This window comes from Naegleria gruberi, assembly GCF_000004985.1.
Source record: "Naegleria gruberi genomic scaffold NAEGRscaffold_22, whole genome shotgun sequence".
Taxonomy (NCBI): domain Eukaryota; phylum Heterolobosea; class Eutetramitea; order Acrasida; family Naegleriidae; genus Naegleria; species Naegleria gruberi.
The window spans coordinates 290306-316782 of NW_003163305.1; the positions used below are offsets into that span (position 1 = coordinate 290306).

Below are 26477 nucleotides of genomic sequence, written 5' to 3' on the forward strand. Positions count from 1 at the left end.
ATATATAACTGTGTCAACTGCACTGACAGATTCAGATTCATTACACTGATTATCAAATAATTATTAGAAGAGTTTTGAAAGAATTTAATATTTACAATTTGATAAAATGTCTTTCTTAGATTATAATAAATTAAATGAGAACCATGGAGGAGTGAGGATGATCGTCATCATCCAAATGTGCCAAATTGAAGTAACCTTTGAACTTGGGTGCTTCCTTGTTGAGTAGAATCTTTGATCTTGGTCCTCTGAATGAACCTATCAAAGACGTCGTTGGATTTGAATCCACATGACTTTCCATCAGGTCTCCAGTGTAATTTTGCTTGAAAACAACCTTTTGTTTCTTCTCTTCATCCTTGTAGAATGAGGCATCCGTATCATTGGACGATGATCCACTTCCACTGTCACCTTCCGAGTAAATTCCTAGATCGACATTTTCTCCCTTTTCTATTCTTCGTGTTTCCTCACTCATCTTTCTGTCCTTTCTTCTCTTCCTTTGTTTTTCCTTAGCTTCCTTTAATCTTTCCTCAAGTGCAGCCACTGCATTAAATTCCTTATTAATTCTCTTTCCAGCCTTGATGGTTCTATCAAGCTTTCCCATCTGACCCTTAACTCTATTAAGGGCCTCCTTCTTCATTTGTTTTAATTGGAGTAATCGTTGTTCACCTTCACCAAAACCTTCCTCTCCATACTTTTTAGCCATCATTCGATGCAATCGTAAATCATCTCTTATTTGCATAATTTCAGCATGGAGGAGTGCAATGTGATCTTCCATATTGACCATCACATCATCAACTCGTTTCGTTCTTCCATCCATAGCATTGGTCTTCTTCATGAACGAAGAGGATGGTGAGAAGGGAGGAACATACCCCGATGAAGTTGAACTGGCTGAGCTCATCACAATAAATTAATTTTTTTTAAAATTCTGTACTTTGAACGATAAAAGTTGGCGGGTTTTTAACTATTGTTTCAAGAACAAAAGGTAAAGATGTGCGAATCAGTTATTATAAGACGCCCGTGGATGTTCGTCTCACTGCCATTTTGTGCTCAGCTACTGACCACATAGAGCCATATGGTATCCGAAGAGAAAGCAAGACTACGAAGTGGATGAGCCTCACCCAATTTAGATACAGAGTTAACGGTGAGATCGATGGTATTGATAGACTCTCTTCTTATGTGAGTGGTGCATTTTTTGAGAGGATTGTGGTTCTTTGGTATTTTAATTTTATTTAAAATACATTTAATATTTGAATTGAAAAAGTTTGAATTGTGAAAATGAACTAATTCATCACTTTAAAAGAAGGAAATGGATGGGATATCATAGCAAACTCTAGAGGCAATTGAGCATTGGGAAGAAACAGTAGCAGAACCTGTTATAGCCAACAGTGAATCTACAAAGAATTGTTTGGCATGAGCAATATTATCAAATAATCTCGAATAGGTCTGTCCAGTATTACCCACTTGTCCAAATCTTGCATAGACTGTGAAAATGTTATCATTTAGAGCATTGTTTTGAAGTTGAAGCATGAGGAATTTGTTATCATTTCCACAATTAATAAGAGCATTGAATGTACAAGATGAACGATCTTCATAGGTTTCTCTATAAATTCTTCCACCAATCCTCATAATAGTACAATATGGATCAGTCACTAGACTATATCGTGAATTATTAGTAACAATTAATGATGATGAAGAGGAAGTATTTTGAAGAAGGGAGAGTTTTTGCAATTTGCCCAAAAGAACACTACTTTCATCTAATACCAACTCTTCCCTATTGCCTGTGGACAATAAATCAAGCCAAGGACATTGATGAGTAGAGTGGTCATCATAGCAAACTGTTGTATTGTTATATGGAACGGAAGATTCTATAACATTACTCAAAAGGAAGGCAGAATTGCTGACAAAATTGATGGGAATGTTTTGATAGATTGGATTGGTCTTAGTTCTCTTAGTGTGTTGTTTGATTTGTTGTTCGTACAGTGTTGGTGAAGGATGATCCTTACGCTTTCTTCTCTGAAAATTGTTGACTTTGGAGCAATAATTGAGAGAAAAGTCTTTGAGTGGAATGGTCAAAGATGAAGATGAACAACTCTGAGTAAAGATTGGTTGATGGATAAGTGGTTGTTGTTGATGTTGAGGAAGTGTTAGGAGAGGTGTATCAAAGATGTGGTCTAATTCTTCGAGGAGAGCATTTGGTGATGAAGGATCCATAACATGTTGATTTTCTGCACTTGTTGTTGCAACAGAATTACTAATGGTACTGGTTGTTGTTGTTGATGGTGTTGTATCAATTTGCTCTATCAACTTGCTATCTTCACTTTCAGTGGTACTTGTTGTTGGATGTACTTGCTCTAATTCTCGTACCAATTCTTCAACTTTATCCGCATCATCAGTTGTATCAACTTCTTTTGTTTGGTTATTCTTACTCACTGCACCATCAACATCTTCAGTATTGTTGCCATTTGTTGTTGTCGTTGAAGTAGTAGGTTCATCAATTACTGTTGTTGTTATTGGTGGTGGAGCAATACTATCTTGTTGAATCAAGTCCAAACCCTCAACCTCCAGAAATTCCTCTTCTTCTTCTTCCTCTACAGGAGATGAGGGTATGATCAGAGAGGACTCATCGGCAATCTTAGTGTCGACGTGTTCTGGCATTTATTTATGATAAAAAGATTTGGAATACGTTGAACCTCTCTTATAAAACTACTAGTATGGCTTTTTTAAAATTATTAAATATAATTATTAATAATCAATCTCGAGAAACGTGTCTGATACGACGTCGTTTTGATCGAATAGAAACTGATATTGTTCTATTTCACCATGTTCAGAGTAGCAATATGATAACGGTAATTTGTTTCTCGAGGCAAGTTTATGAATGACAAATAATCATATTACCTGATTCACTAATTTTCCTTGTACATTGGATGATTAAAATCAAGATTCCATCCATTATAATCACTCATTAATTGCAATAACAACATTACGTGGTGTGTTTGTAGACAATAGACAACTCAAAAAAATGTTTCGTCTACCTCTACAGGAAACATTTAAAACATCATCACTAACACATCAGAGATCATCTTTAGCACTGTTCCGGTGTTCATCTCTTTCTCAACATTATCAATACTCTAGAATTTTCATTTTCATATCACTTTTATTATTGTCATGTTTGTTATCTTCCATAAATTCTCAAGAGTTTACATTGAATCCTCTCGAGGGAAGAATATCTACCATGCAGTTCATAAACAGACGTACAGTTTATGTTCATACAGATAAATATGTTTATTTGAGTGCTGACAAGGGTGTTCACTTTCAAAATTTTAATCAAAAGGCTAGAAATTGTCAAGAAGCAAAATGTATTCAAACCATTGCTAGACATCCTTTTGATGATAACGTATTTATTTTAATTTCTAATTTGAAAAAGTTGTTTTACATTTGCACAGATCTCAATTCTGCCAATGAATTTGACATTGATAGAATTAATTGTGTAGAAAGACCATTTCCAAATGATAATTCTGATGCTAAACAAGCTCCGATTGTGACCAAAGTAGTTTTCCATCCAAAAATTCATAACACTTTACTAGTTTTAATGAGTAACAATAGATTGTATCTCAGTGAAACTTTGGCTAGTAATTTCTACTTTTTAAAGTCAGGTGTTAAACAAATTTCATTTGCAAATTCTGAATCAAAACTCTATTCCGATACTCTCTTGTTAGGTATCAAGGAAAGTGATGGAATTAGCTATTTTTTCAATATGGACAGTCGTTCTAGAAATGATGAGGATGATAATGAGATTATTCGCCATGCTAGAGAATTCATGATGTATGGACCATTCCTTTTCGTTGCGACCATTGAGGAAGCAACAGAAAAATACCAAAAAGAAAAATACATGGCCAAACTCTTTGTTGGTACTGATAATGGACGTTCTTTCAATAGAGTTTCAATCTCTCAATCCACTCAAAACCATATCATTGAAAAATCATTCATTATTTTGGATGGAAGCGAAGGTGCTGTATTGATTAATGTTCAACAAGAACAATCATCAGCTACTTCCTCATCTTCAACTTCTTCCAAGTATGGTAAAGTTTTCATTTCAGGTAAGTTGATAATTTGAATATATAATACTTATATTCTTTTAGATGCTCGTGGTGTCAGATATAAACAAACATTATGGGATAACAGAAGAGATGGCAATCATGCTGATTTTACCAAAGTCAAATCATTGGAAGGTGTTTATCTTGCCAATCAAGTTCAAACCTATGATATGAATACTATGGAGTTGTACGAATGTAACAATTGTAATGGCTATGAAGATTGTACAAGGAAATGTAAAACTAAAACTCTCATTACCTTCGACAAGTCGGTTTGGAGATACATTACACCACCAAAGTATGGAGCCAATAAGGAGTTAATCAATTGTCCAAGTGGTAATTGCAAGTTGCACCTTCATGGATTTTCTGCTGGTACTAATCCAAACTATCCAAGACTTCATTCACACAAGGATGCAGTTGGTATCATTTTCGCAAATGGTAATGTTGGAGAATATTTATGGGAAGGAGGAACTATCAATACTTACATGAGTAGAGACGGAGGATTGAGTTGGACTGAAGTGGCTAAAGGTTCTCATGTCTATGAAATTCTTGATCATGGTGGAATTATGATGATTGCTGAGAATAATAGACCAACTGATACACTCAGGTACAGTTTGGATGAGGCCAATACTTGGGTAACAACCAATTTCACAGAACATCTCAGAACCTATAGAATTAATAAGATGTATGCCAATGAAAAGTTTGATCAATTGGCCAGATATGCTCTAATTCATGGTTCTGCTGATACATCAGGAGATATTGTCATTCGTGTTGATTTTTCCAAGGTTCACCAAAGGGAATGCACTGGTATCAACAATCCATACGACCAAAACAGTGACTATGAATATTTCAAACCACACAACTATAACTCCAAGTGCTTACTGGGTAGAGTTGTTGAGTATACCAGGAGAAAGAGAACTTCCATGTGTTTCAATCCAAGTCTCACTGAAGGAAAACCTGTCAAGATCACAAATTGTGAGTGTACATATGCTGACTATGAATGTGACTATGGATATGAGAAGAAGAGAATTGATGATGTCAAATTTAGTTGTGTAGCAATCAATGCCAAATTGGAAGAGGAATCAAAGGCTCCATCTCTTTCCTCATGCCAAACAGAAAATTACTATAATGAATCTAGAGGATATGCCAGAATTCCTGGAAATACTTGTAATGGAGGTTTGAGCAGTCAATTAGATCCTATTAAGAGAGATTGTCCAAAATCAATGAGTAATTGGGCTGTATTCATTATTGTTCTCTTCTTTGTTATGGTATTGACTTTTGGTGCATTGCTTTTCTACAAACAAAGTGGATTTTTACAACAATTATTCAATCCTAACAAGATGAGATATAGATACAATCAGCTCATCAATGATATGAATACCCCTGATACTGCATTCGGTCGAGACATTGAGAGAAATCAACCATCATCCTTCCAAGACAACAGAATTCAATCCGATGACGAAGATGATGAAGATTTTGGCCTTGATGTTATTGAGGAAGAGGAAGAAGCACCAGAAGAAATGCATCCAGGTTCTTTTGGATCATCTAAACATTAAGCAGATCTGATAATAATAGATAGAAAAGTTCCGACATCCAATTCTTTATGTTCTACATGAGTGAACAAATTATTATTGAGCATGTTCGTTCAAGGAGAAAATGCACTGAACGAACATTACACACAATTAAATTCTCTATTTTTGTTACTCAGGGTTGGCGCCAATTTTACACACAAACACGCAAAAAAATAAGAAAATGTCTTCCATATTTCACGTTCCAATCCTTATCCTTATTGTGCTTATTGCTTCACAGTGGTGGTATTTAAATCAAGAAAGAACATTGAATCAATCATCATCACCAAATATCGATCTCGGCTTACTCTCAAAGGATTGTTCCTCTCAACTTGTTAAGAATTTCTACTTTGAGAAGGCTTTGAGCCAATATAAGGAAAAATGTCTTGTTGAAAAGAAGTGTGGTTCAGAATCATTAGAAGGTAGTGCTGAGAATGTAATTAAGCAGATAGACGAATTAGTTTCCAATCAAAAAAAGCAAGCCTTGGAAAGAAGATGCAACAACCTTATTATTCATTCCGAAAATGTTCAAATTCTTCCAAAGCAAACAATTGTTGATCCAAAACTTGATGCAATTTGTGGTAATTCAACAGAATGCATTCAAACTGTTCATGAAATGATCATTTATCATCAGGCCTTTGCTTTTGCAGTTCAAAAGCTAAAGTTGGATCAAGAAAGTGTTAAGAGATTTTTACAATTACAAATCACCAATCTTGGAGAGAAGGCAAATTCAATTTTGGAATTTATCAGAAATCCTCAAGGTATTGAGGGTCCATCTGGTTTTTCCATTTCCTTGAAGCCAACACATTCCAGCCATCACTCATTCATCCAATCAGTTTTTTATGGTTTGATGGCATTGGCTTTGGGATGGTTGTATTTAATGTTCTGTACATTTGTTCAAGTAGAAGATGATTACTCGAAGAAAATGGCAGAGGCAACTAGAGAGACAGATGAATTGAAAAAGAAATTGAAAGAGGCAACAGTAAAGGTTCTCGAAAAAGTTAAAGAACTCAATACTGAAAAGGAAAAATTAGAGCAAGATCTTTCAGATGAAAAGCAAACTTCAACAACATTGACAAGCGAGAAAAATCTACTAGAAAATGACCTTTCAACAATGACGACCAAGAAGAATCAATTAGAAAACGATTTAGCAAACGAAAAAAAATCTACAACATCATTGAGAACTCAAAAGAAAGAAATCGAGGACAAGCTTGAAAAATCCAAGAAGGAATACCAAGACACTCTCAATAAGAAAGACAATGAACTAAAGAATACCAATGAAAAATTGAAAGTTGTGGAGAATGAGAATAAGCAATTCAAGAAGGATTTGGATACTAAGAGCAAGGATATTACCAACTTGGACAATTCGCTGAAGAAATCTAAGGAGCAAATTGCAGAACTTGAAAAATTGCATGCCCAACTAAAAAATGAAAAAGAACAAACATTAAGAGATCTTTCGAATTGTAAACTCAGACTTGAAAAGGAGAATGAATTATGTTCTGCTCAACTCAAAAAGCTTGAACAAGAAATCAATAACCAAATCAATGATATGAAGCAAGTCGTCCAATCAAAGGTAGTATTAGAAAAACAACTCAAGAAAGTTGAGGAAATGCACAGTGAATTGAAGAGTGAGAAGGACTTGCAGACCGAAGAATTTTCAAAAGAAAAGGAAAGATTGCTGGGAGAAATGAAGAATTTAGAAAATGAAGTAAAGAAACAAGCAAAGATTTGTGAAATAGAAAAGATCAACACTGAACTCTCTGAACAAATTCAACAATTATCATCTGAAAGAGATGCTATTCAAAACGCACTTAATGATGAAACTCAAAGATTAAACGGCCAAACAGAAAAGATCAGAAATGTATTGGTAGAGATCTCAACATTGAAGAATACAAATGAAGAACTTGAAGAAAAAATCAAATCTTTGGAGGAGGAAAGATCAAACAAGGACCAAAGTATTGAATTTTTGCAAGAAGAAAGCAAGGTTCTATCTGAAACTGTTACAACACTTGAAACCAAATTGCAAGATATACATACAGAAGTTGAAGATATAAAGAAGCAATTGGAAGAAGTTGCATCTCTAAAGAAGCAATTGGGAGACAAGAAAATTGAATTGCAACAAATTAATGATGGCTTGAATAATTTAGCTGTCCAACACCAAAAGGAATTGGAAAAAGAAAAACAAAAGATTGAAGAGTACGAAAGAACTATTACTGAACTCAAAAATTTACTTTCCGAAATGAATAATGAGTTGATGGAAGACAAGTCAATAGAATTAGAGGCAGAACTGAAAGTTGTAAAGGAGTCTAACAGCAAGCTTTTGAAATGCATGGAAGAAAGAGATGAACAGATAACTAGCCTAGAGGAAGAAATTAAGGGTTTGAAGTCTCAAACCGAAACTCTTTCTGAAGAGGCAAAGAACTTGAAAGAATCATTGAAAGAAAAGGATAATGAAGTTGTGATATTGACAGAATTAGTGAAATCTGAAGATCAACTTTTGCAAGTTGACCAGGCTGAAATTAACAATTTGAGTAGTATTGTTAATCAAGCAGATGAAGGAATTACTTATCTTAAAAACGATTTGAATACTATTAGAACTGTTCTTGCTAGCACTGAAGAAAAGCTTAATAAGTCTGTAAAGGAGAAGGAAAGAATCTATGATGAATATGAAACTGTTCAAAGGGATGTAAAGAGATTAACAGAAGAAAAGCTTGAAATGGAGAAGGAAATCCAAATGTTAAAGCAAAGAAGCCCTCGTACATTCAAATCTTCACCATCAAGGGAGAAGGAAGAAAATAGGCGATTGAAGGAGAAGATTGAATTATTGGAAAAGAAACTCAAGTTATCTTTGAAAAAGATTCCATCTGATCAAAATCTCATCAACAACCTACCAATCATCAATACAACAGCTACCACGCCTTCCAGTTCTTCAACAAGTACTTCACCAAGCACTGAACAGGATAAGGATGAATTAATCAAACGATTGAAGGAAAAGCTTGAAATTAAGGAAAACAAATTGAAGGCTGCCATTGTGAGTAAGCTTGAAGTTGTTGAAAGACTCAAAAACTATGAAGCAGATGCTCACTTCAGCACAGCTTCTGTTGGACCTGGAGCTAATCAACCACATCAGCAACCACAACAACCAGTACAACAGAAAGTGGCAACTCCAAGAAATAACAAGAAGAATTTGTAAATAATGTACCAATAAAAGAAATTGTTTAATATACTGTAAATCGTATTGTTAATATAATAATAACTAAATTTTATTTTTTTGTAAATACACAAAAATATTATGGCGCCATTTTTTAGACTTCCAGCAAAAATTGGATTGTCAAAAGTGAAGCCTAAAAATCAAACAAAAAAAAAATGGCACTCTCCTATCAAACTGCAACAGAATACATAGCCTCACCAATGTATAGGAAGGCTTCATCAATGCCTGAATACTTTGATACAGACAGTGAAAATAAGGAGGAAATTACACAAGACCCATTCGAAAACATTATCAATAATACCATTGATGAGGAAGAAGATGATTGCTCCGATCCATTCTCGGAAGTAGACGAATTTCTTGATAACGAATCTGATCCATTCACAATATCTGATATTGATCCCTTCTTGTTGAAAGATGTTGATCCATTCCTTGTAGATGACAGAGATCCATTTTATGAAGTTGATGAATTTGATGAGGATGAGGTGGATCCATTTCTTGTGGAAGATACTGACGTTTTTAAGGCTAACTCATTATTGGATGCTGGAGTAGTGACAGATCCTTTCTTGGCAGAGCATGGAGTTAAATGTTTTGAGGAATATGATGGAGATGATCCATTCTTAATAGAAGATGAAGAATATGATGAGAAGGAAATGCATTCTAAAGAAGAGAGCAGAAGTATCTTTGAGTTGGTTTTTACCCTTCACAATTTAGGCTTACTTTGTTTGATGGTTGCTTTATTAATTCTTTTGGTCAACCACAAATAGAGATTAAAAAAACTAGGATGTAGTAATAAATGTAAATAAAATTAATATCTAACGGAAGAGAAATTGTACAATTCTCCTAATAATATAATTTGTTTTTGATTATTTGTTTGAGTTTGGTGTAACTTGATGATTTGTCACATTTCTTCAATCTTTCCAATTTGAAAATTGTCTTCTGACTTTAAAATCTAAAGGCGTTGAAAATTTTCTCTGTGCAATAGCAAAGCATTCTTCTTTCAAATGTTTGTCTTCCACTGCTGAATAAAGAAAGGAAAAGGTATTCCATTGAAACTCATTTAAAAAGGATTTTTTAGAGTATCTGACCAGTAGGTCAGGGGCAAGATCACGGTAGCTTGCCAATACATTTGGATTCCTATTGATTGCTTGAATCAGTTCGTTAGAATGGCCATCAACTACAATTTCATAAACAAACAAGTTATTGAACATGTATTGGAAAAATGAAATATTATCGCGAGTGGCCAACACATTTCTAATTAAGGTTCTCTTATGAGTATCAAATCCATACTTATCAAATAATAGTATCAATTCATAATTTAAAAACATGTCTCTGAATAATATCGTGGGATCATAGATTGATTGTATCATTCTAACGAATGCATACTCTTTCTCTTCCTCCAAGTCGACAATCAGCTCATTACTATTCGATTCTATCATACCCAATGAAAACATATTCTTGAAAAAGTCACTATTCTCTGCAAGCACCATTTTGTGTACTTTCAAGCTGTTAATCTCTTTCCCTTGTTTCATAAACTTAATAGTAAAATCAGAGTACAGATCATTATTAAAAAATGATCTATAACCGTCTGTTATAATTAATTCTTTGACTCGTGGTGTTTCATTCTCTTCTTCAGAAGTGGGGAGTGTGAAATATTCAGTAGAAAACGATGAATCAAACAGTAGTGGTAAATTATTGTTAGATTCCAGTGTTAGAGGAACCTTTCTAAATTTCCTTGTTTGCAAATATTCAGCAACAAGTAGTCCATCTCTTTCTTCCTTCCTATCCTTCTCAAAGACTGAGTAAAATTCCCACCTCCACTCCTCAAAGCTCTTCCCTTTACATTCTTCAGCAAAGGTTAGGCTCATATATTGATCATTATTGGCCACAAATCCAAACATTGATAATTATGGCTGCAAAGTCTTATTGTCCTTTTTTTAAGATTTGATCAGCAAACTTAACAAGATCTTTTGAAAGTTATTTAACGAAGGAATTCTGTTGGGAGGAAATTCCAGCGAAGGGAATTTTCCATCAAAACGTTTTTGAAAAATCCCTTCAGCAATAACAGATTATTAACAACAATCATATCAGCTGGTATGATTACAGGAAGGCTTTTGGTAGAGTTGAAAGAAAATTCAGAATAAATTCGGGTGTTGATCATTTCCCAATATTTTTTACCGTTAATTTATTTCTAAATATTAATATTTAAAAAGAAGAAGAAAATATCATCCCACACCATCACATTTTAGCTAAAATAATGTATAATCTAGAACAATTAGAACAACTTTCACTCTACGTGATGAGAAGGTTTGGAGAGTATTTCCAAGTCGTCTCAGCCTTTTCCAAAATTAATAACAACAACTCGGATAAGATTGAACAAATCAGAGGAAGAATTAACGAACAACGTGAATTGTTGGATACATTAAAGAAGGACGTTGAAATCAATAGGAACAAGTACTCGGAATCAGAAATCAAAGCCTTTGAAATTGAAATTGAGAAGAGTGAGAAGAGGCTAGCCAAGCAAGTTGAAATTCTTCATCAATACGAAAATCAAGTTGATACAATGCATCATACGACATTTAATTTGAGTTTTAAATTAATTGTACAGGTGATCATTGCTCTAACTGTTTTGGCGTTAATGTTTTATATGGTGTTTTTTTGGTAGATTGGTTGATAATAGTGTTCATGAAATTGGATATGATATCAATTGAATGGACAATTCTGGTTTGAAGGATCTTTGAGTTCTTTTGAACTTTATGTCACTGTAGTTAAATTGTTAAACACGAAGTTTACAAACCAGGACAAATGTATCGTACTTCAGCAAGTCGCAAGAGCTTCAAAAGTTATTTGATAATTATGAACTGATTACTCATCAACAAACATACTAAATATGGTAATTTTATATGGAAAGTTGTTGTCGATTTTTTGGGAATGCTCAATTATTGGACTATATCTTATGATTTATGAAACAAAAAAAGATTTTATTCTAATTGATTCAGAATCTTTAAGTTACAAAAAAAGATGAAACAGTTACTCTCACCGAAATCTATATTACTTTTTATAATACTATCTATAGCTTCTATTGGATGGATGGTTATTGGCCAAGAGTTGCCCTACTCTTCATCATGGTCAATTACCAACTCGAATATTCAAACATGTAATACTATACGTGGTCAACAGGATGATTACTTTTATATGGGAGGTAAATTCAGTGGCAGTATTGATACAAGTGCTATAGGAGTCATATCTCCCGATAGATTTAATAACTCTGTAGTTTTGGCAACATCATTAACGAGTGAGGCGTATGCACTTAAGGTTCAAAAGTCAACTGGTAAGGTTGACTCATCTATTCAATTTGCACCAAGTGGCAATACAGAAACGATTCAAAGTTCAGAAATTATTTCAATAGGAACGAGTACTCAATTTCAAATATTTGCAGGAATTATCAATACAAATCAAGGAATTTTCATTTCAAAGTTTAACACCAATGGAATGGAATGGACACAAACCTATTTATTTTCGAGTGGAAATTACATTACAGTGAGAGATTCAAAAGTGGTTGATACGAGTATTGTCATTGTAGGAACATACAGAGGAGACATTTCCATTAGTAATGGTTCAATTGCTCTCACTTCATCCTCGAGTCAAGATTACGAAAACATGTTCATTGCTATTTTGGATATGACTGGATCTATTCAATATATCTATACTAATAATGGTAATAATGCTAAAGTCATACCACAGAATTTGCACTTGTCTTCAAATGGTGAATTTTGCTATGTTATGGGAGTTTTCAGCGGATCAACTTTGTCATTCACCAAATCCACTAGCTCATCAGAACAGCTAACTCTCACTTCAACAACTTCTACAGATCAGTACGATTTATTCCATCTCAAATATTCCATCACTAGTAAGGAGTTGGTTTGGCTCATGGGCACTACAGGACCTCATCAGATGGACTATTCATACAAGATTGTTGGCAGCTCACCTTCGACCATTTATGCCTTCAGGGATATTATCATTGATCAGGGATATAGTGAAAGCAGTGATTGTGGCAGCCAAACAGATGTTCCTATTGCAACTCTGACAAGGAATTTATTCACACTTCTCTCATCGAATGTTCTCTTTGGTGGAGCATCAGCCACAGGTTCTCAGAGTTTGAGCTTTTTCAAAGCTTTGGATTTTGCAGGATTTTCCAATTCAATTCTCTTCGATAATGGAACTACTTCATCTGTTATGAACATTTCCAGATCGACACCACTAACTCTCTCTTCGACAGGATTTACTACCTGTCCTAACAAACAAGCTCTGATGAACTATTCCACAGAGTATACATTGAATTATGCCAGTGGTTCCGAGACTATCCTTCTCAAATCCTATGTGAGCATACCAAAGTTATTGTTCACTTCCAATTACAATGTTGGTGTAATTAATTATGCTGGTATTACATCCACTTTGACATTTAACATGCCAAGTACACTGCTGAGTGTTATCGATAAGAATCTGGTTGTTGATGTTGGTGGAACGAAAAGGCCAGTGAAGAATTCCAATAATGTCTATACGGCAGACTTGTTTTCAACCACTGTAGGATGGAATAATATCACTATTTATTTCAATAATACTGCTCAGAACAGGTATGATTTGATTTCTATGAATTCTGTCAAGACTTTCTTCTTTGATGATTCTTTGGTTATCAGTATTCAGAATAGTACAATTTTATTCAATAGCAGTACTTTGAATAATGGTAGAGGTACACTAACATTGACAGGATTATTGAATTCCACGTATAATTTCCCACAGGAATATGTCAGCTCTATTATGTGTAGAGTGGCTCAACAAAATTTTGCTACCAATATTGATGGTAATCAGATTACATGTCAAAATGTTCCATTTTCAGAGAGGAACACGACAGTAGTACTTGTCTATAGATACAGCAACTCTATTTTCTATAACATTTCAAGAAGTTTGGATTTGAGTTTTATTGAAACACGGACACTTACAACTTCTTCACAATACAGGGTGATTACAACAGATGAGCAAACCAAGGGATCGTTTGCTTTGTCTTTAACAATCGGTAAAACAATGGGCTCTTTGGATGTCAAATTGCAAGCAACAAATCAAAATGGAGCTGCTTCTTATTTACCATTTACAGTTTCATCAGGTACAAGTATTTCTGCAACCTTGGCAGTGGCTCAATTTGAAAAGGCAAATTTGAAATTTATGGTAAAATCTCAGAATGACTATGTGGATTTTACCAACACAATTTCTATTCAATTCTTGAAGCAAGTCAAGTTTACATCCTTGTCGAGTACCATTGATAATTCGAGACAAATGAAGACCGCATTCAGTATTCAACCAAACCTGATAGATTCATTGAAATCTCAGCTAACTTGCCAATATAATGAGAGTCCAACATTGAGAACTGCTTTGAATAGTACTGATAATACATGTAATATTGACAATCGATTCCTTTCCACAAACAATACTCTCCAATTATTGCTTAATATGGGAAATAATGTTTATTTACAAATATCAGACAGTATTTCATTGACATCTCCCTCACTACCAACAATATCCTTCCTATTTACTCCTAATTTTGGTATCAGTGGATTTACTAATATTACAACCGAAATTACATCTCAAGATTTGATATTTGAACAATTGAAAAGAAATTTACAAATAGAAATTAATTCCATTCGTTATACACCAACTGTTGGGTCAGATGGAAAGGTTTCATTTCCACTTGTAACCTCAGTAGCCGGCTGGAATAATTTGACAGTTCTTGGAAAATATTCAACCAATGACACTTCATACTCTGTGATCAGCACTCAGAGTAAGATTTATTTCTTTAATACTCCACAAACAAATATTTTCACTTTCCCTAATGGAAATATCACACTCCTCACTCCATCCAGCAGTAGAAATTTCATGATTGACTTGGTATTGAGTTCTCCCTTTGATATTCCTTATACCTTACTGAGTCCAAACAACTTTTTCTGTAACATATTTGGAGAGTCATATAGTGCCCAATTTGTTTCCAGTACCAGAGTTCAATGTCAAAATGTAGTAAGCAGAGAAGGTGAAACTGATTCTTTTATCACAACTTCTATTCGAAATACCACATTTGAAATATCTTCGAGAAGTCTGTTCACCTTTGTTAAAACAAGAGAAATCAAACCTGTTGGAGTGTCTCTCATTCAATCTACTGATTTTTATATTGGAACATTGCCTCAAACACAAGCAACCTATTCGTTGCAGATTAATATTGAAGATAGCTTGTTCACTGCTCTACAAATTGAAAATACTCAAAAACTTGCTATTCAACTTACTGATCTGCTAACCAATCAGAAACAAGTCAGATTCCCACAAATTACCAGAGGATTAAACATGTCTACTCTTTCACTCAACTTGGACGTTGCCACTTCCCAGTCCATTTTCAAATATGAAATTAGAGTATTGTTTAAAGGACTGGAGATTTCTCAAGTTGCATTAAAGTATCTTCTTGTGAGAGAATCACCAATTGGAAAGGTAATTTCCTCCAGAGATTCCACTGATAATTTACTCATCAACATGCCAAGAATTTTATCAACAGCAACTTCAATTAGTGACGATGAAAAGTTAATTATGGACAGAGTGTACTGCTCTCTTGGAGATTCAACTCTTTCCAAGGTTACCTATTCTGTGAGTGGTGGTATTCAATGTAAATTTGCAACTGATTTCACATCAACACAAACCAAATCAGTTCAACTCTTCATGTCCATCAATACTGTGGCCACAAATAGTTCAGTTATCAAAATATCCTCCAACTCACAACAAGCATATCCAATCTATTGTTATTCAATTCCTCACTATTTACCAACTGTTTGTTCTTCAAAGGGAACTTGTAAGCAAACTGATAACTGTACATGTACCAACAATTTCCAAGGAAATGATTGCAGTTTCACCCAATGTTTTGGAATTGCATCCACTGATAAGACTGTCTGCAGTGGATACGGTCAGTGTCCAACCTCAAATAATTGTGTTTGTAATGCAGGATTTAGTGGCACAAGATGTGAAAATAAGGTCATGTATGTTTCTGAGGACAAATCATGGCTATCCACCAGTGAATCTATGAGCAGTTTACCAAGATCGCAACTCTCTGCTCTAATAGAAACAGAGAGTTTGTCCAAAGTTGAATGTGCATCTTTATTAGCAACTGCATCTATTGATACCATTGGAGTTGATGCATTTTGTTTTGTGAACTCTGTTGATATTGTAATCATGTTGAACAGGAACGTTATGAACAATACTGTATTACTATCTTCCTCGACTATTGGTAGCATCCTTTCGAAATCATTTTCACAATATCAAGTGCTTGACACTAAAGGAAAGTCAACCAGTCCAGAAATTCTATTAAGAACTAGTTTCTCAAGTGTGAATTTCCCTGCTGTGGTTGAACCGCTCATTGTCACTGCATCACCTCTCTCAAATTTAGGTCTATCATGGCAAAGTGATGATCCAACTATTAACAGTCAACTTTCTTCATTTGCCAATCAGTCAATTATCAAACTGAATTTAGGAGCAAAAACAAGACAAAATGTAATTTCTAATGGAGCTGTTAATTTGGTTTTGCAAGTTGCCGATTCAACATTCAATACTTTGACCAAATATTCCACTAAATTGCTTTTGAATCAATCTTCCAACTCTGGAGAAGCAATATTCAATTATGGAGGATCTCAAATTGAATGCCAATCCTTTGCCTCATGTGATATTGCCTTTAGTGTTGCTCCTATTAAGGGGTCTTCTATTAGGTCATCTTTCAATCCTGACATTGGAAATATAACTACAAACTACATTCATAATTTGAAAAGTTTTGCAGAGGGTTGTTCTACTGTATATTCCCTGCGTAGCAGTGAGAGCAAACAACTGTGTATTAAGATTAGAGATAAGGGTGTTATTCAATACTATTTGGATGTCAATACTCAACAAGATAATTCCATTGTAGTCACTTTGAGTCAATTCAACACTTCCTCTAAAGTATATTCAATTATTACCAGTTCTAACTCTGATATTATACAATTGATTAATTTGAATACTAACACTTCTGTGCAAGGCGCGAAGGATGGAAGTAGTTCAGCAGTATATTTCAAGGGAATCAAAGAGCAAGAACCATACGAGATTAGATTTACTAGTTCATTAGGAAAGGCCTCCCTCAAGATTCAATATTCCACAAGTATGCAACTCAAGCTCTTAACATTCATTCCTAAAGTAATGGGAAGAAAATCTTCATTGATATTGTCTTCTCTGGTTGACTCTGATAGCAGCACAGTTCAACAAGTTGATTTCCTGTTAACAAAGAAAGGCCAATCACAATCCACGTCTCTTCCAATAGTTCAACAATATAATGATCTGACCTTTTCACAAGCCCTGTTGAATGCTTCACTTTTAGATAGTGGATCTTTCTACATTCTGAGAGTTCAATCAAGGAATGCTAAAGGACATGTAACCTATATTGAACAATCTTTCTATGTACAATTAGAACCAAACTATAATATCAATTGTGCTATTACTCCAAAAGAAGGAATTGCTTATGAAACAGAATTTACAATTTCATGTTTATCCAATAATTTAGATTTAGATACTTATCAATTCCTCATAACGAATGGTACTCATCAATTAGAGCTTTCCAAAGGAAGAAAGAGAGCATTCTTTACTAGAATTGGATTTTTACAAAATGCCAAACTTCAAGTCAAAACTAATGATGTTTGGAATAGTGAAAAGACAACAGAGTTCCCAATCCAACTCAAACATCCAAAACAAGTTTATCAAACATCTTTAGAATTTTATCAATATTTAACAAGAAAAGTTCAGGATCTTCTCAATGAAGAAGTTTCTCCAAACAGTTTAGGATTTGATTATGTCAACAGTGTCATCACCTTCATGTCAATTCTTGGTGCTGACTCGAGTATTGTACCAAATTATGAATATAGAACAGAGTTGGGTTTGAGCTTGCTGGATATATTCGAAAAAGTCGTTGGCTATGCTAAACAGAATAAGGATTCTACGTATATTGGAAGAAGTTTACCGATAATGAATCAATTCTTGCAACAATTTTCAAATACCACACAAACAAATAGAGATAGAGTCTATGGACTGATCAACTCTACGTTGGATATATTACAAGACTTTTCATCAACTAATCCAAGTAGTAGTATTAATGATATATTTACTATTGTTGACAGAATTATTCCACTAGTAGCAACTGATTTACAAACTCAATTATTCAACAAATTGAGAATAGTTAATCAACAGAATTTGTTTGGAAAGATGAAGAATGGTTATTTGGTTTCAAACTTCTCCAAACTTTCCAATACTACTCTTGAAAATTATCAAATCATTAACTTGAATGTGTTGGGAAGAAAAATTTCAGAGCCAATCAATCTCGGTACACTTTCACTCAATCTTCCTTCACAAATTAGTTCAGATTCTTTGAATTCTCTATTTGAAGTGAGTGCTCTAATTTATCAAACCAAATCCAAAACAAGTAGAACATTACAACAAGCTACCTCTATTCCTAATGTACAAGTTGCACTAACGAAGAATTCCATTCCACTTACCGATTCTTCACTAAATGTCAACATTACCTTCCCAATCCAATTGAATAGTAAGACAAGAGCCCAATGTAGATCATTTTCCTTCCAGGAAGAACCAAAGAATCACACAACATTCCAATCCGAATCAGCAGTGGTATGCTTAGTGGCACTCTCAGATTTGAATAGAAACTTGTATATTTATACCTATGAAGGTATTTTTATAGGACCACTGCCACAAAATAGTGATAATGTGAAAGGTCCACTTCTTCAGGATAACACCTTGACCATAGCTTTGGCCACCATTTTGTCAACTGTTGGTTTGATATTTATATGCTGTTCACTCCTGGTATTGTTGTTCATTATTGGAAAATGTAGAGGAAGAGGAAAGAAGGAAAATACACCAAATATGACAGAGTTTACCTATAAGGCATCTGGATCTCATTCTCCAATTGGAATTTCAGATCATTCTTCATCTGATAAGAATTCTGATACTTCATCAGAAAAACAACAAACTGAAAAGAATATCAATCAACGAGTGACTGAGAATGTTGAGCTATTGAATGGACAATATCAATTATTAGAAACCATTTCCATTCACTCCAACTATACTCTCTATAGAGCTAATAATATTAGTACAGGTCAGGTTGTGTGTATTAAGAAGATTGGATTTTCTTCTTTTGAGGAAATTAATTCATCATCCTCTGTTATTGTGAAAGAGTATACGAACATGTCTCGTACTCAACATGCTAATATTGTCAAGTTACACGAGGTGTTTGTTGATACAAGTCTTAAGGCAGTTTGTTTAGCTCTTGAATATTTCGAGCTTGGAAATTTGAATGAATTACTACTCAAGCGAATTCAACAAAACCAAATATTTGATGAGATTCATATTGGTCAGATATTGTATCAACTTTCCCAAGCTCTTTCGTATCTTCATGATGAATGTGGATTGTGTCACAGGAATATCAGGTTGGAAAACATATTTGTAAGACAATTTACACCACAAAAAATTGATATTTGTTTGGGTGAATTTACAGATTCGAGATCCAGAAACTCACTCAAAATAGAACATGATGTGCAAGACCAATCGTTTGGATCTGCTATAAGTTCTTATAAGTTTGGTAATTTTACCAAAGCTGTGAAGGAAAATGCAATCAAATCTACCAGTGACCAGTTTACGTCTGAAGATACATTCCAGGTTGCGTGTGTAATGTACAAACTAATGTCGTTTGATATGGAGAGTAAGGTCAATTCATTATTTGAGGAGTATGAGTTTGAAAAAGACGTATTCACATTGCTAGAATCAAGGATACACTCATCATATTCTAGTGAAATAGTTTCCATCATCTTGTCAATGTTTGCTCGAGAAGAAAAAAATCGTCCAACAATGAACCAAGTCACCAATTTATTGGGCAATGTATTCAAGTTTGAAACACAATAAAAGTTTATTATTTCCTTGGTGATCTTGGTGAAATTTGATCGTAGGAAACAGCAGCAAAAGCTTTTTGCAAGCTAGCTAACTTGATCTCAATTTCATCTAATAATTGAGGAGGTGAAGAAGGAATTGGGTAAAAATAATCTTCTCTCAAAGGTGATTGTGGAATATCCATATGCCCTTGGGAGATTGATAAACCTTCTTTAGTTGTTTCTGCCATGATAGTAGCTAATTGCTCAAGTTGGCCAATAGCAAATTTCAAATCATTCTCGAGTTTCTTTGTGTAAGCTTCCAAACCTTGTATACCGTCCGTAAGAGTCTTGACGGTTTCTTGTTGGCGTAATATTTCCCCATTCAGATTTTCAATTGTTCCTCTTAGTTCTGAACTTTCCTTTGCGTTTTGGTTTTTTAACTTTTCCAACGCTTCTTGCTTGTCAACAAGTAGCTCCTTTTGAGATTGAGATAATTTTTCATTCTCTTGGAGAATACCATGTAAATCTTTCATAGACTCCTGCAAGAGTTGAATCTCCTTCTTTGCCTGACTCTTTTCCTTCTCTAAAATTGATCGTAGCTCGTCTTCTCTTATTTTCATTTCAGCATCTGCTTTTTTCTTCTCATTAAATACCTTTTGCATTTCATCTTTTAGCAACTTTAAAGTTTCTGTCTGCAAGAAAATACCTTCTTCTAGCTGTTTTGTTTTTTTCCTTTCCTTTTCTAAATAATCTTTAAATGTTTCCAAATCATTCTTAAGGCGCCCAATATCTTCAACCGATTTTTCTTGATATTCTTTAAACTCCTCTCCCTTGGTTCTCACTTTTGATTTTTCCTTTTCCAGCAATTCTGCTTTTGAATTAACCAACTCTTTAAGCTTGTTTGTTTCTTCTTTTTCAACCAAAAGGTCCATCTCAATCTTGCTCAAGTCAATTTCCATATTCTGTTTATACAGGTTCATTTCCTTTTCAAATTCTTTCTTTTCATTCATAATTTTTTCTATCTCTTTGTTTTTTTGTGTAAGCTCTTCTTCAAATTTCTTAAGGAAGTTGTTTAAATCTCCAATTTCTTTCTGATTTTGATTTTTCAAGTCTGTCAAGCTTCTATTTTCCTCTGAAAGTTCGTTTTCTATATGCTTCAAACTCTCTACCACCTTCTCAAGTTCTTGTTTAACTGCTGATTCTCTTTGTAACTTGGATTCACCTTCTAAGTTTGCACGTTCAATGCCTTCAAGAGATTTTTCTAATTCCTGCTTGACATTTGCGAGCTCATTGGATAAATCTTCTTCTTTTTGATTCTTTTCAATCATCAACTGTTTGATATCAACAAGATCTTTGTGTAATTCTCTTACAGAGTTACTTTCTCTAGTGATTTGTTCTTCCCTTTCGCTTAACTTTTCTTTAAGGGAGCATATCAAGTTCTCCTTTTCAGATAATTGAGTGGATAGATTGGCCTTCTCAGATATTATAACGGCCAATTGTTCTGTTGCATTCTTGGCCTCCTCTTCAAGAATTTTAAGCTTGATTTCTCTTGAAGATTTATCTTCCAAAAGAGAATTGAGTTCCTCTTGAAGATTTAATATATCTTTTTTCAGATTTGTCAAGTCTTGTTGCAACTCACTGTTTTCGTGCATTAAATCTCTCACCCTATGCTGTTGTGCCTCTATGAAACTCTCAGTTTTGACTCTTGATACAGTATTCTCAGATACGATTTCTTTTAGTCTCGAGTTGTCTTTTTCGAGATCATTAACACGGTTTTTGAGCTTTTCAGTTTCATCCAAGATTGCTTGCTTTTCATCTTTTTCAGATTGGATATTTTCTGTTAGTGAGATTACCAAGTTAGATTTTTCTTCGTGCAATTTATCAATAGTAGTTCTCAAGTTTTCAACTTCACTCTCGCTTGAATGAAGAATACCTTGTATTTTAGCTTTAATGTCTTCTTTTTCTTTCTTGAGGTCATCCCTTTCCTTTTCGATAGCAGACGATTTGTTTTCCAATTGTTTCAACTTTCCATCTGTATCTGAAATAACTTTTTGTAGATTTTCAATGTTCAAATCAGAAACTTCCAATTTAGAACATAAATCCTTATTAATATCTTTGAGAGCTACAATCTCATTATTAAGAACAGAACATTCTTGTTGTAATTGGTCATTCTTCGATTTCAATTCTTCTAGAGAGGATGTAATATCTTGAATCCTTGCTTCCGTATCCAATAACTTTTCAGTAAGGGTGGTATTTTGGGAAATAAAATTAATTTTCTCATTTTCTGCAATAGTAGTCATTTCTATTAGCTGTTGTTCGAGCTCTTTGTACTTCTGCATTTGATGTGACAAATCAGACTTTGAATTTGAAAGCTCGTTATCGAGAGCTTCCTTTTGTGAAAGTAGTTGTAGATTTTCATCCTTGGTGGATTCAATTGTGTTTTGCTGATCTTGGACTTGTGAGGTGCAGTCATCAAGTGACTCCTTTAATTTTAGAATTTCTGATTGTGATTGAGAGTACTTTTCAGTTAACTCTTGATTTTTCTCCTCTTGGACTTTTCTAAATAGATCAAACTCCTTGCATTTAGAATTGATCGATTCATTCATAGAAAATAATTTCGATTCCTTTTCCTGTAAGAGTTCTTCTTTTTCTGCAATATTATTTCCCAAGGTTAATATTTTATCTTTCAACATATCCATTGTGGAATTCTTGCCGTAAAGCTCATTTTTCATTCGATTAAGTTGATCTTCCAAATTGCTTAGTGAGTTTGTAAGCTCGTTGTTGGTAGTTTCTAATGTTTGCTTTTTCTCAAAAAGGCCAGTGTTAATATTTTCCATTTCACAAATCTTTGCTTGTTTCTCTTCGACAATTTTCTTTTCCTTCATCCTCCAACTTCCTCATTTCTTCCAACAGTCTTTCCTTTTCTTTAGAAAATTCTTCACTCTTCTTTTCATTTTCCTTCTCCAATACATTGATGGTCTCTTCAAGTTTCAATACGCAATTATCATACTTATTCTTATTCTGTTCCATTTCTTGTCTTGCCTTTTCCAATTCATTCTTTGTATCTTCAAGCTGTCTAATTATTTCTTCTTGCTTTTCACTTAGTGCCAATTTCTTTGCCTCAAGATCTAAATTATGTTGTTCAAGTACTTGAACCTGTTTTTTCAAATCTTCAATACAGAGAGTATCTTGTTGTGCTCTCTGTTTCAACTCTACGCTAGTATTTTCTGCTTCATTAAAGCGTTCTTCAGCATTTGCACGAAGGGTTTCTTCTTTCAACAAACCAATTTTCAAAATATCTAGCTTCTCTTGAAGAACTACTCGATCACTTTCAAGCTTCTTCTTGTCATTATTTAAATTCTTTTCTGACTCTTTCAGAATTGAAATTGACTTTTCTAGTTCTTTCACTTTATCTGTTTGCTTCTTAGCATTCATGGTAGCATCCTTGAGTTCATATTTCAATGTATCAATAGTTTTACCAAGATATTTCACTTCTTCTAGGAGTTTTGATTTCTCTGATTCTAATTGCTTAATTTTTGAATTGTGTGAATTAACTTCTTTTGCATTTTCTTTGAGTTGCTCTTTTTGGGTGTTCATAACATCTTGAAGAACTTTGATTTTCTTTTCTTGAGTATTACACATTATCTGTGTTTCTTCTTTGTCTTTAGTCAATAAGTCAGCCTCCTTAGATTTATCAAGAATCTCTTTAGACAATCTTGTTATTGCTTCAGAAGTAGTTCGTTCAAGATTATACTTTTCTGTATTTAATTGAGATATATATTGATCCAACATAGTCTTCTGTTGCTCAACATTGTTAATGCTCTCTTTCAGCTCTTGGTTGGAGGATTCAAGATTCTCTATAAATGATTGTTTTTCTTTTGATGTTTGAATTTCCTTGGTAAGAGTTTCTTGAATAACATTTCTTTCAGATGATAATTGTTGAATTTGTTCAGAGAGTTCACAAATCTTTGCTTGTTTCTCCTCGACTATTGCCTTTTCCTTCTTTACTTCATCCTCCAACTTCCTCATTTCTTCCAACAGTCTTTCCTTTTCTTTAGAAAATTCTTCACTCTTCTTTTCATTTTCATTTTCCAATACATTGATGGACTCTTCAAGTTTCAATACACAATCACCATACTTATTCTTATTCTGTTCCAATTCATTCTTTGCATCTTCAAGCTGTCTTATTATTTCTTCTATATCTTTCTTTAAATTCTGTTCTGACTCTTGCAGTGTTTCAAGGGCCCTCTCCAGCTCTTTCACTTTATCTTTGTACATTTCTAAATTGTTGGTAGCGTCTTTGAATTGAGATTCTAAATTATTAATAGTTTGACCAAGATCCTCCAATGTTCGTTGGCGATTATCATCTTCCTGCTGTTTGTCATTAATAACCGAAGCAAGTTTAATCTCGCCTTGTCGAACATTTTCACGTAAATTGTTTACAACTGTTTCCAATTCTTGATTACATTTGGTGAGGTTTTGCACTGTGTCTTCAAGATGTTTCAATTTATCAAGAAGGGTAATATTTGAGGATGCCAGTTGATTTGAAAGTTCCTTTTCTTTTCTGAAACCATATTGTATATTTTGTAGCTCCTGTGAAATACGAGTGTTTTCTTTTTCTAATTGATTGTTTGCTGTTGATAAAGCCTGGTTATCGTCCGATAACTTGAGCAGCAAATCTTCATTTTGTCTAATATTGTCTGTCAGGTTTGATTTCTCTGATTCCAACTGTTTGATTAGTGAAATTTGTGAAATGGTTTCTTTAGCACTTTCTTTGAGTTGCTCTTTTTGAGTGTTCAAAAGGTCTTGAAGAACTTTGATACTCTTGTCTTTAGCATTACATGCTGTTTCAGTGTTGCTTATCCTTTCTTTAAGCTCTTTAGTAGAAGTCTCAAGAAGGTTCTCCATTATTGATTGTTGCTCTTTTGATAATTGAATTTCATTATTGAGAGACTTTTGAATGGCATCTCTTTCAGATGATAATTGTTGAATTTGTTCAGAGAGTTCAGTGTTGATCTTTTCTATTTCACAAATCTTTGCTTGTTTCTCCTCAGCTATTTCCTTTTCCTTCTTTACTTCATTTTCTAAATTCTTCATTTCTTCCAACAGTCTGTCCTTTTCTTTAGAAAATTCTTCACTCTTCTTTTCATTTTCCTTCTCCAATACAGTAATAGATTCCTTTAGTTTCAATACACAATCATCATACCTATTCTTATTCTGTTCCAGTTCATTCCTTGCATCTTCAAGCTGTCTTATTATTTGTTCTCTATCACTCTCAAGGCTCTTCTTGTCATTATTTAAATTCTTTTCTGACTCTTTCAGAATTGAAATTGACTTTTCTAGTTCTTTCACTTTATCTGTTTGCTTCTTAACATTCATGGTAGCATCCTTGAGTTCATATTTCAATGTGTTAATGGTTTTACCAAGATATTTCACTTCTTCTAGGAGTTTTGATTTCTCTGATTCTAATTGCTTAATTTTTGAAGCATTTTCTTTGAGTTGCTCTTTTTGAGTGTTCATAACATCTTGAAGAACTTTGATTTTCTTTTCTTGAGTATTACACGTTGTCTGTATTTCTGCTTTGTCTTTAGTCAATAAGTCAGCCTCCTTAGATTTATCAAGAATCTCTTTAGACAATCTTGTTTTTTCGTTTTCCATGACTTCCTTTTGGGTTTTCTTTTCTCCAGAAAGATCTATTATTTTGTTTTCTAACTGTTTAATACGTGACTGCTGTTCAAGTAAATCAAGTTGTTTAGACTCTAAATTATTAGCCAACTCTATGTTCTGAGTTTTGATTTGGGTCAAGTCTTTCTCTAATCCTGTTATTGTTTCATAATTTGCTTGTTGAAGATTGTCCTTTTCTGTATTTAATTGAGATATATATTGATCCAACATAGTCTTCTGTTGTTCAACATTGTTAATGCTTTCCTTCAACTCTTGGTTGGAGGATTCAAGGTTGGCTATCATTAATTGTTTGTTTTTTGATACTTGAATTTCGTCGTTGAGCGTGAATTGAATGGCATCTCTTTCAGATGATAATTGTTGAATTTGTTTTGATAGCTCAGTGTTGATCTTTTCTATTTCACAAATCTTTGCTTGTTTCTCTTGAGTCATCTATTTCCTTCTTCACTTCATTCTCCAACTTCTTCATTTCTTCCAACAATCTGCCGTTTTCTTTTGAAAATTCTTCTAATTGTTTCATTCTTGAATTAGCTTCATTAGCATTTTCTTTGAGTTGCTCTTTTTGAGTGCTCATGAGGTCCTTGAGAATATTGATTTGTTTCTCTTTAGCGTTACATGTTGTTTCAGCATTGCTAATCTTTTCTTTCAACTCTTGATTAGTGTGCTCGAGATTATCGATAACCGATTGTTTGTCTTTTGATACTTGAAATTCCTTCTTAAGAGTTTCTTGAATAGAATCTCTTTCAGATGATAATTGTTGAATTTGTTTTGATAGCTCAGTGTTGATCTTTTCCATTCCACAAATATTTGCTTGTTTCTCTTGAACCATTTCTTTTCCCTTCTTCACTTCATTCTTCATTTCTTCCAACAGTCTTTCTCTTTCCTTTGCTAAACGGCAATCTTCCAACCGCATATCTTCAATCCTTTTTTCATGTTCATCCTTCAAGTTATC

General features: G+C 33.9%; 8 protein-coding genes across 8 annotated transcripts; 5 read left to right on the forward strand and 3 right to left on the reverse strand.

Annotated features, from left to right (window-relative positions):
• Positions 1–130: 130 nt before the first annotated feature.
• Positions 131–895, reverse strand: NAEGRDRAFT_67247 (uncharacterized protein; the record flags this gene model as incomplete). Its single annotated transcript, XM_002677560.1, has 1 exon — positions 131–895. The coding sequence occupies one exon, from the start codon at positions 893–895 to the stop codon at positions 131–133; it is 765 nt and encodes a 254-aa protein (XP_002677606.1).
• A 318-nt stretch (positions 896–1213) lies between these two features.
• Positions 1214–2652, reverse strand: NAEGRDRAFT_79646 (uncharacterized protein; the record flags this gene model as incomplete). The annotated part of the gene is made up of 1 exon (XM_002677561.1): positions 1214–2652. One exon carries the CDS (start codon positions 2650–2652, stop codon positions 1291–1293), a length of 1362 nt encoding a protein of 453 aa, XP_002677607.1. The 3' UTR covers positions 1214–1290.
• A 475-nt stretch (positions 2653–3127) lies between these two features.
• NAEGRDRAFT_79647 (VPS10 domain-containing protein) lies at positions 3128–5791 on the forward strand. Its single transcript, XM_002677483.1, has 2 exons — positions 3128–4094; positions 4137–5791. Exons 1-2 carry the CDS (start codon positions 3230–3232, stop codon positions 5642–5644), a joined length of 2373 nt encoding a protein of 790 aa, XP_002677529.1. The 5' UTR covers positions 3128–3229; the 3' UTR covers positions 5645–5791.
• A 49-nt stretch (positions 5792–5840) lies between these two features.
• Positions 5841–8849, forward strand: NAEGRDRAFT_67250 (uncharacterized protein; the record flags this gene model as incomplete). The annotated part of the gene is made up of 2 exons (XM_002677484.1): positions 5841–6656; positions 7821–8849. The coding sequence occupies 2 exons, from the start codon at positions 5841–5843 to the stop codon at positions 8847–8849; spliced, it is 1845 nt and encodes a 614-aa protein (XP_002677530.1).
• A 173-nt stretch (positions 8850–9022) lies between these two features.
• On the forward strand, positions 9023–9631 carry NAEGRDRAFT_48877 (uncharacterized protein; the record flags this gene model as incomplete). The annotated part of the gene is made up of 1 exon (XM_002677485.1): positions 9023–9631. One exon carries the CDS (start codon positions 9023–9025, stop codon positions 9629–9631), a length of 609 nt encoding a protein of 202 aa, XP_002677531.1.
• Positions 9632–9775: 144 nt separating this feature from the next.
• On the reverse strand, positions 9776–10765 carry NAEGRDRAFT_67252 (uncharacterized protein; the record flags this gene model as incomplete). Its single annotated transcript, XM_002677562.1, has 1 exon — positions 9776–10765. The coding sequence occupies one exon, from the start codon at positions 10763–10765 to the stop codon at positions 9776–9778; it is 990 nt and encodes a 329-aa protein (XP_002677608.1).
• A 356-nt stretch (positions 10766–11121) lies between these two features.
• NAEGRDRAFT_67253 (uncharacterized protein) lies at positions 11122–11529 on the forward strand (the record flags this gene model as incomplete). Its single annotated transcript, XM_002677486.1, has 1 exon — positions 11122–11529. The coding sequence occupies one exon, from the start codon at positions 11122–11124 to the stop codon at positions 11527–11529; it is 408 nt and encodes a 135-aa protein (XP_002677532.1).
• Positions 11530–11885: 356 nt separating this feature from the next.
• NAEGRDRAFT_67254 (uncharacterized protein) lies at positions 11886–19877 on the forward strand (the record flags this gene model as incomplete). Its single annotated transcript, XM_002677487.1, has 1 exon — positions 11886–19877. One exon carries the CDS (start codon positions 11886–11888, stop codon positions 19875–19877), a length of 7992 nt encoding a protein of 2663 aa, XP_002677533.1.
• Positions 19878–26477: the final 6600 nt, after the last annotated feature.

Bases quoted from the DNA above. Each gene is read 5' to 3' on its own strand.
- NAEGRDRAFT_79647 (XM_002677483.1), top strand. From the start codon at position 3,230: ATGCAGTTCATAAACAGACGTACAGTTTATGTTCATACAGATAAATAT. The intron at 4,095-4,136 runs GTAAGTTGATAA...ATATTCTTTTAG, and splicing joins TGGTAAAGTTTTCATTTCAG to ATGCTCGTGGTGTCAGATAT.